Source organism: Populus trichocarpa, chromosome 11 (genome assembly GCF_000002775.5).
Source record: "Populus trichocarpa isolate Nisqually-1 chromosome 11, P.trichocarpa_v4.1, whole genome shotgun sequence".
Lineage (NCBI taxonomy): Eukaryota > Viridiplantae > Streptophyta > Magnoliopsida > Malpighiales > Salicaceae > Populus > Populus trichocarpa.
This window is the reverse complement of record NC_037295.2, coordinates 11,736,128-11,751,704: the sequence shown is the minus strand read 5'-3', so window position 1 is coordinate 11,751,704 and position 15,577 is coordinate 11,736,128. Positions and strand designations below refer to the sequence as shown.

The following is a 15,577-nucleotide window of genomic DNA, read 5'->3' as shown; positions in this document are numbered from 1 at the left end:
TTATGTATGATATCATCTTCTTATGGATTAGCAGGATTGCTTGTTAGGTTTAACTATGCATTTCTGTAAATATACAAATTCAGTAATCATATTTGAGCTTGGATTAGGTGTTTCACAATTCAGTGCTACTCTTTCTGCTGCATCTTGCTGTTGGATGAAATGCTAATTATCTGTCCTATATGCATGCTTTAGGAAAAATGAAGTTGCCCTTTAGACTTGCATGCCTACTGTTTGTTCCTAAGATGTAGAAATGATTACACGTGACTAGTTATCAACATTAGCTATACATACATGCAGTATCTAATTGTATGGAGAATTTAACACAAGTATATTTTCATTTTTGTAATTCATCCCAAGTTATTGGGAGTACAATGTTAATACATTTATTTCCAGCTAACTTCTTTATGCTGACATGGTTCTGGCTTTGATGTAGTGCATGTTCGCTAGTTATTGGCACTTGTAACCATTAAGATTTTGGTTTTGTTTCCAGGCAGAGAGACCCACATTGTCAAATATCAATTTGGATGTACCAATTGGTAGCCTAGTTGCAGTTGTTGGCAGCACTGGAGAGGGTAAGACCTCACTTGTTTCAGCAATGCTGGGGGAGCTTCCTGCAACATCAGATGCCAGTGTTGTTATTAGAGGAACAGTAGCTTATGTTCCACAAGTTTCCTGGATTTTTAATGCAACAGTAAGTTGTGCTTGCTTATGTTGTGTGCATGTATATTATGGTATGCTTGTCCTCTGTGTGAATATGTAAATTGGTCATGATAGCAGTTATAGGTAATAACTAAAATCTTGTAATGAAGCTGTGTTGATTATATTAATGCATTCAAGGCGTATTATATTTTATTCAGTTAGGCTAAATCATTTGAATTACTTAAAGTTCACTCGTTAATTAGTTGATTGTGTTTTCCTTCAATTCTGTGAACTTATAGTCTATCATTTCAGGTACGGGATAACATTCTCTTTGGATCTCCCTTTGATTCAGCAAGATATGAGAAGGCAATTGATGTGACTGCATTGCAACATGACCTTGATTTACTGCCTGTAAGCTATTTGTGAAACTTGTAAAATGGAGCTATCTTATGGACTTCAAGACGTCTAATCATTATGCATTGTTTATTTTTCTCACCTGTTTGATTACTAGGGTGGTGATCTCACCGAGATTGGTGAAAGAGGTGTGAATATCAGTGGTGGGCAAAAGCAAAGAGTTTCCATGGCTCGGGCTGTATATTCCAATTCAGATGTTTATATTTTTGATGACCCCTTAAGTGCTCTGGATGCCCAAGTAGGCCGACAGGTAAGCTCATTATTTAGAAATGACGCTGCTCTCTTTTCATGGTTGCTCTCAATGGAAAATATGATGTGACTTATGGTCCTGAGACACTGCATACATGGGTTAATACTTTTCACTAATATTGATGAGAATTAAATATGGGTCTCTGATATCCATGCAGGATCAATTGGTAGGATAGGAATAAAATAAATTTTTGCACATGCATGTCCATGTGAATATTCCTTGAAAACATAGTAGAGATTGGGACCAAAGAAAAATATCTATTGCAAGGAATGATCCTGCTGAAGTAGGATTCTAATTTCTAATATTGTTGGGAAGAGGATGCTGTATTGGGGTGGGGTTATGATTTCCACGTGCATATCCATGTGGACGGACAAGTCTTTGCAAATTTATTAGAGAAATAGGGAATAGAAAAGACAACTCTATTGCCAAGGAACGATCCTGCTGAAGTAGGATTCTAGTGTCTTATGTTGTGGGGAAGTGAACACTGTATTTGGGGTGGGGTTTTGATTGGTCTCATGTTCACACCAATGGATAATTTATGTTTTCCTAATGTCTTGAAGTTCTTACTAAACTTCCTTTCACTTAGATGTGAGTTTATTATATTTGATTCTCATTTATAACCTGCTGTGCTGCTGGAGTGTGGGCTGGTAGACTCTCATTGCACTGCAGAGGTATCCAGGGTTCAACCTGGGAAATTGCCAGTGTTCACCTTGTAGGAAAAGAAATATATCTGCTTTCATCTTTATGGGATGTCCTTTTGTCTTAGTAACACTTGCTACATATGTTCTTAAAATTTGATAATTAAGTTTATTTTTATTTCTAGAGCATTGGTATGCATACGGACAAATCATACAAAATTTTTAATACAATCTGATGCAGCAATTACTCTTTTAATGCCTAATCAATTATTTATTATTTATGGGACCTACAATTCACCACCTACACTTGCCACACTGTCTGTTGGAATTTCAGTGTTATTTTTTAGTGCATAGCAATTTCCTTATTTTATCCTAGCAAAGGTGATCTATGTGCAACTACCTATTATCTCCAGGTTTTTGATAAATGCATCAAGGGAGAATTAAGCAAGAAAACGAGAATTCTGGTCACAAACCAACTTCATTTTCTTTCTCAAGTTGATAGAATCATACTGGTTCATGAGGGTATGGTGAAAGAGGAGGGCACCTTTGAGGACCTCTCTAATAATGGAATGCTGTTCCAGAAGCTGATGGAAAATGCAGGGAAAATGGAAGAATACGAAGAACAGGAAAATAATGAAATTGTTGATCATAAAACCTCTTCAAAGCAGGTTGCTAATGGGGTAATGAATAACTTGCCAAAGAATGTAAGTGGTACAAAGAAACCAAAAGAAGGCAAATCTGTTCTTATCAAGCAAGAAGAACGGGAAACAGGTGTTGTCAATTTGAAAGTGCTGATAAGGTAATAAAATACAGACTAAAATCCGGTGCTTCAATATTGTGTTTCGTGAAACTGCAATTTTCATTTTTATTTGAATGATATATATTGGAAGGCATGCGATGTACTTTTGATGAATCCTCCCATCATAACTACCAGAACAATAAGTCATGCTAGTTAGAGATTCTCTATCTCATACCTCTTTCATGCCCTTAAGTATCTCAATTTGGATAGCTAGTTGAAGATAATTCTATTTCAATCTTATTCATATTCCCTATCTTCTGTCTCTAAAAGGGCTTCATCACCTTTCTAGTGTCTGATCTTGCTGGAGTCGTTTTTTCTTTTCTTTTTTGTGTGCAATAAATCATTGCTTCTCTAAAAGAAAGAAGGTGAAGAAAAAAAATTTCTTGTATCAATATATTACATATGCTAGAAATTGGAATTTTGGGTGGTGAAGGGGCCAAGCTGCATGTTAGAGAAGGGGATTAGCTCCCCTTAAATGTTTGTACTTCCCTCATTTAATCCTTGAAATTTTCCACAATTTTCATATAGTTCCAAACAAAGCTGCATTGGGTGCCCCTCATAATTTTAAGTTTAAAAGAAAGTTCATTAAATGCTATCAAATATATTTATTTTGTACTTTAAATACAAGTTTAATGTGTTATTGATAGTTGTTTTGTTTCTTATTTGCAAATCACACAACAATATAGATAATAATTAACATACATCATTGCATTCACCTACTTTTCATTCTTTGCTTGACTCTTTTGATGTTATATTTTTCCAAAAAAATTATTATGTGATCATCTATAAATATACATAGATATTTATAAATAGCCCATGGATAATATGTATAGTGTGCCATACTCATATTTATTCTCATTCACTAGAAAATCTAACTGCTGTAACAAAAAAAATTACCTTTGCCACTAGTGGTGATGGGCACTTTACTGACATGTTCTTCATTTAGTTTATTTTACCAAATGACAGCTGTAAATATGATTTCATTGTTAAATAAAATTTCTCTTGCTTGAGGAAAAATATAGAAAAAAGATACTGCACTGCTTGTTTGTTTCTTGGTTATTCCTATTGGCATGCTGCTGCCTCTCATTCTGATCCTCTGATGTGTTGAGGAGGATTGCGAAATCATAGTGTAAGGTAATTAATTTGTTTACTCAACATGGTTTAGATGTTGAAATGAAATATTAAATGGTAGTTCCATATTATGAATGAACATGCAATGGCAAGGCATCTTTGAGGTGAGTTATAGGTTACAGTGTTTTGATTACAGAACTGCTCTCAATATTTCCTTTGGTGGAATCTTTATGATGTTATATCAGCATATTGATATGCTGATCAGTGGAGCACAGGAGGAGATACTGTAAAGGAAGTGCAGCTAAAATGAAAATCAGCCTTATAAAACAGAAAGGTTCTAGGTTCTAAATGTTCAGATAAAATGGACAAAATGAAGAGTGAATTCAGGTATTAACGTAGAACAATTATCCTAGGAGTTTACAGAGCCAAGTCTTAAAAGAAGTCTGCCAAGAAACTTGGAAGCATCTCATATGAAACATGAAGTTACTATATTCTTGTTTTAATTATTTTCTTAGTTAATTTTAGATTTTAATTATTTGTTTCCTACTTAACTTAACACTTTTAATTTAATTAGCATTTTACTATTCAGGAATTCTAATGCTGGATGAATTCTATTAATTATGTAAGTTTTAATTAGGAATCGTTTCCTATAAAAGATTTTAGTACTAATATAAATAGAGATGTATAGTTTATTTTATGGAGATGAAGACTATTATTCAAATTCAATAAAATACCAGAGAATTTTCTCTAGATTTCTCTATAGTTAGGTCTGTAACCTTGGGGCTTGAGAACCTTAGTTTTATTTTCGCTATACACTGCATTAGGTGGTATAAGAGTGGGTCAACATCTGGATTGATGGCGAACTGTGAAGAGAATCGTGGAACAGATGGTGGCAACCATCTCCATGATGGTTATCAGAGGATACAGGCTGTTTGAGATTAGCTAGATTGCCATTCAGTAGCGATAATAGTTTTAGAGGGGTGAATGCAAATTGGATTTGGCAACCTTAATGCCAGATTTGATGACCTTACATCTAGGCTTGAGGCACTAGGTGATGTAAAGCTTCCTGGTTCAACCTCTCGTTGAATCTAATAAGAACAATCAGTAACTAGCAACACAGAATCTCTTTGCAAAGGATTCGCTCCAATTTATATTTAACGAAAATAATTGCCAAAAAATAATGATCTTTATTGTCTGTTTTGTTCTCCCTTTAAATACCCTCCAACTAAGGAATTACAATCCAATAAGTAACTAAAACCAAATACTAATTTGACTAGAAAACTAACAGCTAGCTAGAATAAAATAACTACAGCTAATAAACTTATAACAACTTCTCTTTATCCCACACGTCTCCTTTGCCCAGTAGACTTCGTGAGTTAAAGGCCGCCTTCCTCTGTCTCCTGATTTGCATCATTAGGGTTGCACACAAACATGAATCGGGGAAGAAGAGAGGCACGTGCCTGGGATGACTTTCTCAACCAACCTTTCATTAAACCAGTTCATGCAAATCCCTGTGGTCAGTAAGGTCATATGATAAAGAAGATCAATATTGGCTGATGGGAGGCACTAAGAGTAAATGAACGTGCTTGAAGACTTATCTCGGGGTCAACCTTACCTTGGATCTATTCTTGAAATTCCACTTAGACAACTATTTGTCTATGTGAAGGGTGTTGGTGAAGATGAACTTGATGGAGACCATGAGACCTTTTCATATCAAAACAAACAACCACAACCCGATAGTTGAATGTCAGTATGAGCAAGAATCTTTCGATGATAAGGTTGTCTTATGCGAACCTGATGAAGAAGATTTATATGATGATGAAGATCTTGCAAGCTAGGACATGAAGGACCCGATAATTTCTGACAAGTCTTTTGGAGATATATGGAAAATTATTTTGGTGTTCCTTTAAATACAACGGTTGAAATATTGGAGGACATACATGATGTTGAACTCATGTTTGAAGAAGAAAAATATGGGAATGAACTATAAGTGGATTTCATAGGAACAAAAATATAACATCAAATATGGATTTTTTCTTATTATACACATCATAAATTAAATTTTGAAGTTCACGGGTCAAGGACATGCTACTTCACGAATATGTTAGCTACAATATTATATTCAAAGTATTTGTTCCTTTAGAATGGAAGAGTTCAATTTTTGACAAATAACTCGAGGAAAAGTTTTTCTCAAGTGGGGATGATTGATGTAGAACAATTATCCAAGAAGTTTATGAACTAGATTGACAAGGCCTGAAAAGAAGTCTGCAAAGAAACCCAAAAGCATCTCATATGAAACATGAAGTTACTATTTTCCTATTTAATTTTGGATCTTAATTATTTGATTCCTACTTAACTTAGAACTTTTAATTTAATTTGTATTTTACTATTTAGGAATTCTAATGCTATATGGATTCCTATTAATTATGGAAGTTTTAATTAGGAATCCTTTCCAATAAAGGATTTTAGTACTAATATAAATAGAGATGTTTAGTTTATTTTATAAAGATAAAGACTAGTATTCAAATTCAATAAAATACTAGAGAATTTTCTCTAGATTTCTCTACAGTTAGGTTTGTAATTTTACAGCTTGAGAACCCTAGTTTTATCTTCGCTAAACACTACGGTAGGTACCACACCTAAATTGCACAAGGGGGAGATTCAAGTATTTCCTTTTCCAAGAATGGCTTTTTATTGATTCCTGCATGACGTGTGCTGAATCATTTGTTAATTGTCAGTGATAGGTTCTTATCTTTGTTTCTTCCATAATATTCTGACGAGTGTTGTGATTACTTCTTACCAGGTACAAGAATGCATTAGGAGGTGCATGGGTGGTGATGGTACTCTTTATGTGCTATTTAATGACAGAAGTTTTACGTGTTTCAAGTAGTACATGGTTGAGCAATTGGACAAATCAAGGCACTTCAAAGAGACATGGGCCTCTCTACTATAATCTAATCTATTCCTTTCTATCAATTGGTCAGGTATCAATCAGTTGGATGAAATTAAGTTACATTTCAAGCATAGATATTGCTTTTTATGCTTTTTTCCGATAAATCATTATTCTATGTTGCTTTGTTTCCTGCTTTTCCAAAAATGCAGAAACATCTTCACCATACTTTTGTTTTAAAGGAATAGTTTCAAAATCTTGTATCTTCTATCCCATACCAACTTAATTTTGAATCTTTTTTTCTTTTATATCCAGGTGTCAGTGACATTATTAAATTCATATTGGTTGATTACATCAAGTCTCTATGCCGCCAAGAGACTGCATGATGCGATGCTTAATTCCATACTAAGAGCTCCAATGGTCTTCTTCCACACCAATCCACTTGGACGTATTATCAATAGGTTTGCCAAGGATCTAGGTGATATTGATCGAAATGTTGCCATATTTGTAAATATGTTCATGGGCCAAATATCACAGCTTCTTTCTACATTTGTTCTCATTGGAATTGTGAGCACCATGTCTTTATGGGCCATAATGCCACTTTTGGTTTTGTTTTATGGAGCCTACCTTTATTACCAGGTACCCCGAACCTTTTATTCTCGCATTCTTCTTTTATTTCTCTTTTTAATTTTTGTTTCTAAAATGTTCCTCCTCTCTTCTGACATTTTATCTTTTCCTGTTTAGTATTTTCTTTCATTTTGTATTTACCTCATGCTAATATTTTTTGTTAAATATTTTTACCTCATGCTAGTATTAGAGGAGGCACTAGTTCCATCAGCAAATTAGTAACTCAAAGCAAGTATGATCAGATCATTTCCAATAAATGCAAATATATGTTGAACTCTAGAGAAATGATAGCTGACCAACTTTTTTGAATACCATTGACATTTAACAAAAAGTGTGCGTGTATGCCCACACGCACAGACAGAATGCACACTTATGTACTGTATGTATTCCAGACTTGACAGAATTATAATGAAGGATAGCTTCGAAGATTGTAGAATTGTAGTTCTGTTGATGGGAAATTAGGTTTTGGGATTGAAGTCCAAGGAATCTAAGGATTTGGGTTAGATTAAGCCCGTTGATAATAATCTGAGAACTGTGGCAGCAAATATTAAAGCAAGGATGAAATAGAGAAACAAGGGAAAGCCTTGGGCACCATGCCTATGAAATAATGTAACTCCCGATATGACATTTACATTCTTATTGAAAATTAGAACTCCTAAATAGACTAGGACTGAGATTTATAAATAATACTTCATAACTATTCTTGAATTAACTAGGAAAGTAAATAAAATAATTATTAATTAAAGAGTAAAGACTAAGAAACCATGCTCCAAAATATGATTAGGTGACATAGGTTGGGAAAAGAAAACAACACTAAACAACAATAACTTGAAGAAAATTGAGATTAGAACAAGAGAATAAGTTTCAGGTTTGTAGAAAACCAAAACCGAAAGGAAACCATAATGAAAAAGCTTGTGAGCGACTAGACCTTCTGCCAAATCTTGAAATTTGCAGAAAGATGCAGAATTAACAATTCTTCCCCTACAATTAGGAGTAATTTCTTGAAGCCAGATGCTAAGCTCCAAAATAAGACTAGATCCTCCACAAAGTCTGAAAAGTATGAAAGCCCCCTGTATGCATAAATTATACTTGATTCAAACTTTAATTCCTAACAAGAAATCAACCATGGACATGTGTTCCTTGACCGAAAACAACTCTTGATTGATGAAATTAAACTAGCCTTGGATTCCATGAAAATTCTTCTCTAAATATGACAGCCACTCCATCATACTTTCGCATCAATTTGGATTGGTTGTAGAACTAAGGACAAGGTTTTGTTAGTTTGTTCTGTGATATTGGCCCCTATGTTTATTCTCAGTTCCCTCATGCAGGTTAGTTTATGTTTTCTTTCTTGCCTTGTCTGTTCAATGTGAATCAGACTACTTTTGCTGCTGCTATTATGGAAAAACTCAATTTAGCCAGTTTTTTATCATGTCCTTCATTCATCTGAATTCTAGCAATTGCAATAATTTTTTATTTTATCTGTCATATCATACCATTCATCAGCATTTTGATTTCGAGATTTCATCATTTATTGTCATGGACACTGTTAAGGTACTTGGAAGTTTACAGCATAAAGTTTGTATCATGCCATGTTTGTTGAAATCAAAGAATATCAGAATATCTTGTAGATTGACGAGTAGTTCTGTATCTAGTAGGAGATTGATGCAATGCTTGCTCATAAATAGCTTTTATCTTTTTTGTTCTCTTATTATTGCTATCATGAATTCTTGCTGCAGTATATCTAGGATAAAGAACATATTATGATGCTTCAGTGACTTTTTGGAAGATAAATAATTTCTATCTTTGGATGCATTTTTATTTCTAAATGCATAGTTCTATCTAAGAACCATTTTGTTCTACAGAGCACAGCCCGTGAAGTAAAGCGACTGGATTCCATAACTAGATCACCTGTTTATGCACAATTTGGAGAAGCTCTGAATGGTCTGTCAACTATTCGTGCATACAAAGCTTATGATCGGATGGCCAGCATAAATGGAAAATCAATGGACAACAATGTCAGATACACCCTTGTCAACATGGGTGCAAACCGCTGGCTGGCAATCCGGTTGGAAACATTAGGGGGCATTATGATTTGGTTTACAGCGACCTTCGCGGTTATGCAGAATGGGAGGGCAGATAACCAGCAGGCTTTTGCATCTACAATGGGTCTACTTCTCAGTTATGCTTTAAACATCACTAGTTTGTTGACTGCTGTACTGAGACTTGCTAGTTTGGCTGAGAATAGCTTAAATTCTGTGGAACGGGTTGGCACATATATAGAGTTGCCATCAGAGGCTCCACTTGTTATTGAGAGCAATCGTCCCCCTCCTGGATGGCCTTCATCAGGAGCGATCAAGTTTGAAGATGTTGTCTTACGTTACAGGCCTGAACTTCCACCAGTCTTGCATGGGTTGTCCTTCACTATTTTTCCTAGTGACAAGGTTGGGATTGTTGGAAGGACTGGTGCTGGAAAGTCCAGCATGCTCAATGCTTTATTTCGAATTGTAGAGCTGGAAAGAGGAAGGATTTTGATTGATGATTGTGATATTTCAAAGTTTGGATTGATGGATCTACGCAAAGTACTTGGTATCATACCACAGGCACCTGTTCTTTTTTCAGGTACACTTTCTAAAATCTTATTTTGAAGTTTGAACCATGATTGTGATGAATTATACTTAGTTGACTGCCCCACTTTTCTTTTGTTTAGGAACTGTCAGGTTTAATCTTGATCCTTTCAGTGAACACAATGATGCTGATCTTTGGGAGGCTTTGGAGAGGGCTCATTTGAAGGATGTTATCCGAAGGAATTCCTTAGGACTGGATTCTGAGGTATATTTTGAGATTTTCCTTTTAATGTATCTCTCTTGTTGTTCAGGTATCTTTTGCTTCCAAGGGCTGATTTTATCATCTAGCATAACTATTGCACGGCAGCTTAGGCGTTTTGTTCTGGTACTGCTTTATTGAGACAGTAAACAGTAACCCTAATAGGGACTTTAGGGTTTGAATTGATCTTTTGGTGGCTAATGGTTATAGGTTTGATTGGTTATGGACGTGTGGATGTTTAGGAGTTCCAATGGAGGCTGTTTGATGGTGAGGATATGGGGGTTTGTTTGCTGCAAAACTGTAGAAAGATGGAAAGTTTTTCTAGGAGTCACACTTAGGAGGAAAAACTAAGCTTCGTACTTAAAGTTCTTAGGAGTTATTACACGTAAGAGAGATTGCATCACGCTTTCAAAAGTATATAGTTCGAAGTTTTATTCATAAATTGGTGTGAAACCACCAGGAAGATCACCAAACAAGAGAGACACAATCTTGAAGAAGGTTTTATTTTTATTCAATAATTCAATGAACTTATAACTGAATATCTAGATGTTTATTTAGATGCATCAAACTAAATAAAATAATAAGTCTTAAATCCATAAGGATATGTTTGGTACACGGGACATTATAACAACACAAATTGTCTAATGAAGCTATTTGGTGTCCACATGAAACAGGAAAAGAGGTGGTTTCAATCTTGTCTCATAATTTTTTTTTTCTTGAACACCCCCTAAGGATAAGCTTGTGTTGTCCCCTGGGACAAACTTATCAAGGCATTCTTTGTATGCTACCCATACTTATTTCTCTTAAATTGGAAAATATCATCGCCTTTTTGAGCTTTGGACTTTTTGCATATAACTTTTTATGAAAATAAATAAAATTAATGAAAATTTAATTATTTTTAAAAATAAATGTTTATTTATGAAAAATAAAATAAAAGAAATTAATTATTTCAACAATAATAAAATTTATTTACTTCAATTATTTTTTTAAAAATAAAATACTTAGATTTATAATTTCAAAATAAATAAAATAAAATAATAACTTTATTTGTGAAAATACTCAAATATATTAATAAATAAAAGACTACTTTTTAATTATGTATAGAGTTATTTGTTAAACATAATTAACTTTTTTATGATCATTGTTAGACCTAACACACAGCCACCTAGCTAAAATCCCAGATCATCAACTCATGGGTCAACTTGCTAGGTTAGTGAGCTGATTCAATGGGTTAATTATTGTAACTTCGACTTTCTAATATTAAAACTAAATTGAATCATTTAAAAAATAGGTCCAAGGTTTGAATTCTACTCTAAGCAATTTTTTTTTTCAAAGTCAACTTTTTGACCTGAAGTCATGGTTGGATTTGACTCGGTTGACTAGTTGTGATTGGATCAATGACCTAGCCAGTCTAATTATAAACTGTCGAGCCTGGTTTGTACAATCATTTATTACTGTATTTAATTAATTAATTATATTTTAATTAAGTATTTTATTATTAAACAAATAAGAATTAAATAACATAATATAGTATTATTTTATAACAGAATTAATTCTATAAATTGAAAACAATTAAAAAGAATTATATTATTATTTTTGTATTTATTCATATGAGAAAGCATGAGAGTATTATCGTCCTTATATAGTGTTGATCTGTCTTGTTTTATGGTTGTCAAATGCAATACAGAGTTGTTTATTCCAGTCCAGTCCAATGTGCACCAAACAAGCTTATCCTGTATTGCCTAATTCAGTCCAGTCTCATCCTTCCAATTCTATCCAGTACCATACGCATCCTAAGAGAATTAGAATCTTAATTTAACTACTATATAATAAATATTAATAGTTCTAGATAATAATAAAATCTAGAATAATCATACAATATTAAAATTCCAAAATAAACAAATACCATTGTCCATTATTGCCCTTTATTCTCCATAATAAACTCTTATTTGAAAATAAAGCATTACAAGCATGGGTATTCATAGGCTCTATATACCTAAAGCTTTAAGTAGTTGGATTCCTATTCCAATGAGTTAATGAACTTGTAGATAAGAAAACAATATTAATCCTAGGGACTAATACGACACATAATAAAATAATACTATTATTCCGCTTCTTTTCTTGTCTGCATCACCAACCCAATGCAAGGAGATGGGGATGGGTGTTCTGAGTAACATGTTGTAGAAGTTTGTTGTAAATGTCTCTTAAGTCCTGTTAGGCAGAATTATTTTAAGCAGGAAGAGTTTTTCTTCTCTTGTTCTCCCCTTTAAGAATATCTAAGAAGAGTTCTTGATTAGTCTTTTTAGTACTGTTACAGCTTTTCCATCTTATAGAATTTCCTGCATTTTCTTCTTCACTGTTTTGTTATTAACCTTTCATTGAGAGTGTCTGCTTGCATGTGTTAAGGAAAAGTTTGGTTAAAACCTTTTACATAAATTCTTAATATTTACTCTGAGGTTCCTTTGCTTTTCATTTTTCTAGCTTCAATTTCATATAGTTACTCCTCTATTCTGTGGTCATTATCTTTTTCTGCTAAAACTCTGGTTTGTTGCAATAATTTATCAAGTCCTAAATATTTCCAATTTTAATATCCATTGGATGGGTTCATCTAGTAGAAAGAACTCAGCTCAAGCATATGACTATAGAGTTTGTATTTGTATTACATCGACAAAGTGTGTCTTGTAATTTATTTTTTTCCCACAGTTGCTATATATTTTTGATCATTTTATACAAAGACAAAACAAAAGGAACAAAAGGAAAAGTAAACGAAGGAAATAAAGGGTGAAATGGGATTGATTATTTTATTCAAAAAACAATTTATCTGCATGGTTGACATTTTTATCATTGTAGTTATGCTATTCTCTCTATTCGTAGGTTTTTGTGGCTTAAAAGTAGGAGTTAATTTATCAAGGACACATGTTCATAGCAAAATTGTGTAACAATATGGTTTTGATAAATGCTTAAGAAAGAAGGGCAAATAGAATAGCACATGGGAATCCCTTTTAATTTGATGGTGACTGGAATGATTGAATATGCATAAAATTGCAAACTAAACTCACCAGTCCTTTATCCCTACGATTGGATATGCATATGTTATATGCTTGACCTATTATTAACTCTTTTGCTTGAATTTCTGTAAATGCTCTGTTGAATTTGAACAATAACATTCCTCATAATTTGTTTAGGTTACAGAGGCAGGGGATAATTTCAGTGTTGGACAGAGACAGTTGTTAAGTCTTGCTAGGGCATTGTTGCGAAGATCAAAGATACTTGTTCTTGATGAAGCTACTGCAGCTGTTGATGTCAGAACAGATGCTCTTATTCAGAAAACTATTCGAGAAGAATTCAGATCATGTACAATGCTAATTATTGCACATCGACTCAATACCATCATTGATTGTGACCGGGTCATTCTGCTTGATTCTGGCCGGGTATGACATTGTGTTTTAATTTTATTCCAGGCTCTTTTTTCTTTCATGGGAAGTGACTTGTAGGAAGCCCTTTCTCACATTCTGTGTGTAAGGCTACAAACGAATAGAAATGTTATTGTTTTAAAGGAAAATCAACCTTAAATTATGTCAGGTGACCTGTTTCAAATCCCAAGTCATTTTCATATCATCAAACTTACTACTATTAGTTTAGCCCTGAACCTGTAATATTGAACTGCCATCAATCACTTCTAGTGACCAACAGACTGCTGCTGTCTATTATGGAATCAACTGATAGACTGTTAAGAAAATTCTGATGTTTTTTGCTTCTATTATTTTTCTGTTTTTGTTCCTTCAGGTTCTGGAGTATGATACACCAGAGGAACTGCTTTCAAATGAAAATAGTGCATTCTCTAAGATGGTTCAAAGTACAGGGGCTGCAAATGCTCAGTACTTACGCAGCTTGGTAATGGGAGGGGAACGAGAGAGTAGGTTGGGAAGAGAAGAGAACAAACAGTTAGATGGACCGAGGAGATGGCTGGCCTCCTCTCGTTGGGCTGCTGCAGCACAGTTCGCTCTTGCTGTTAGCCTCACTTCATCGCAGAATGACCTCCAACAGTTGGAAATTGAGGATGAAAACTCTGTTCTGAAGAAAACAAAGGATGCGGTGGTAACTTTGCAAAGAGTGTTGGAAGGGAAGCATGACAAAGTAATTGATGAGTCACTAAATCAATATCAAATATCCAGAGATGGGTGGTGGTCAGCTCTTTACAAAATGGTTGAAGGTAACAATTTATTTTCCTTTGCTGTGTTGCATATTCCCCGTATATCCTGATATGCCTTCTGAATTAATATATTTAAGCAACCTGTCAGTTTAAATTTGTAACTTTTTCTATTTCCTGCAATGCTTAATCTTTCTTCTAGCAAGTATTTTGTGGATAATGCTTCATCGGTATATCACACCATTGTTTCATACCCAATGTTACTGATGATCATTACAGTATGTTTAATTATTATAAATGGTCGAGTGTAATGATTTTTTCCCGTTGTACTTTTTGAAACTGGAAGCGAACATAATCTTGCATACACCTAACAAGCAGTAACAGAGCTGTAAATATCTAATCTTACTATATTTCATTTTCCTTTTCTTTTCAGGTCTTGCCATGATGAGCAGACTGGGTCGGCACAGGCTTCACCAATCAGACTATGGCTTAGAAGACAAAACAATTGACTGGAACCATGTTGAAATGTAGGAATCACTGTGGTTTATCTCTGGGTTCAAAGAAGGCTTTGTAACTATGCTTAATGGTAGCAACTTAATGCAAGTACCTGATGTTTTTCTAATTTAGCTTCTGGAATTTGTCAGACTCATATGCGAAAGATTTCGAGGGTGTTATATACAAGAACACTGGTTTTTTCGTACACTAGGCTCATGAACCAGGTTTTGACCGCCAAATGGATTCTTAAACGTGTACTATTAGAAGAATCCGGATATTTGCTATGTATGAACTCTGATGACCCTAAAATAAGCTGTAGAAACCAGTCAATCTGCTCGTTCTTCCTTTTGTGATGCGAGACATTTATGTTCTCTTCGACATGAATATGTTGCCCAAAGGTCAAGTGGCACGATGAGTCTGCAGATGGTCAAGGTTATGAATAGGGAGCAGATGAGTTTTAGCACTGGTATGAGTTGGATCTATTAAGGCGAGTCAAGTGACTTGAGTGCAAGCCCCTTGGTTTGGTCTTGTATTCCTTTTGGAAAGGCAATACCTTTACGACATCTGTAGAGTTCCGTCCCTGCCCTCTACAAGTTCGCTAAAATAAAGAAACCCGTTTGGACGTGGAAAGAATGGCTGCTCCACGAAAGTCGATTTCCTTGGAGATATCAAAAGTAATTATTGATAGCATCTCGCTGGCTAGCGAAGATGCATGCTGTTTGTGTACCCTCCAAACCTTGGTGGTGAGTTTTAATCTTGTTATTGCACTGTGAATTAG

At 34.4% G+C, this 15,577-nt stretch overlaps 1 protein-coding gene across 1 annotated transcript in view; it reads left to right on the top strand.

The window, feature by feature from the left end:
* LOC7483639 (ABC transporter C family member 2) overlaps positions 1-15,129 on the top strand; it is a 33,241-nt gene extending 18,112 nt beyond the window's left edge. The window contains exons 18-28 of the mRNA XM_024611452.2: positions 491-691; positions 952-1,050; positions 1,151-1,303; positions 2,355-2,740; positions 6,615-6,795; positions 7,017-7,340; positions 9,194-9,950; positions 10,039-10,160; positions 13,340-13,585; positions 13,941-14,367; positions 14,738-15,129. Coding sequence (XP_024467220.2) covers positions 491-691; positions 952-1,050; positions 1,151-1,303; positions 2,355-2,740; positions 6,615-6,795; positions 7,017-7,340; positions 9,194-9,950; positions 10,039-10,160; positions 13,340-13,585; positions 13,941-14,367; positions 14,738-14,835 — 2,994 coding nt within the window. The 3' untranslated portion in view covers positions 14,836-15,129. The remainder of the gene's footprint in view (positions 1-490; positions 692-951; positions 1,051-1,150; positions 1,304-2,354; positions 2,741-6,614; positions 6,796-7,016; positions 7,341-9,193; positions 9,951-10,038; positions 10,161-13,339; positions 13,586-13,940; positions 14,368-14,737) is intronic.
* Positions 15,130-15,577: the final 448 nt, after the last annotated feature.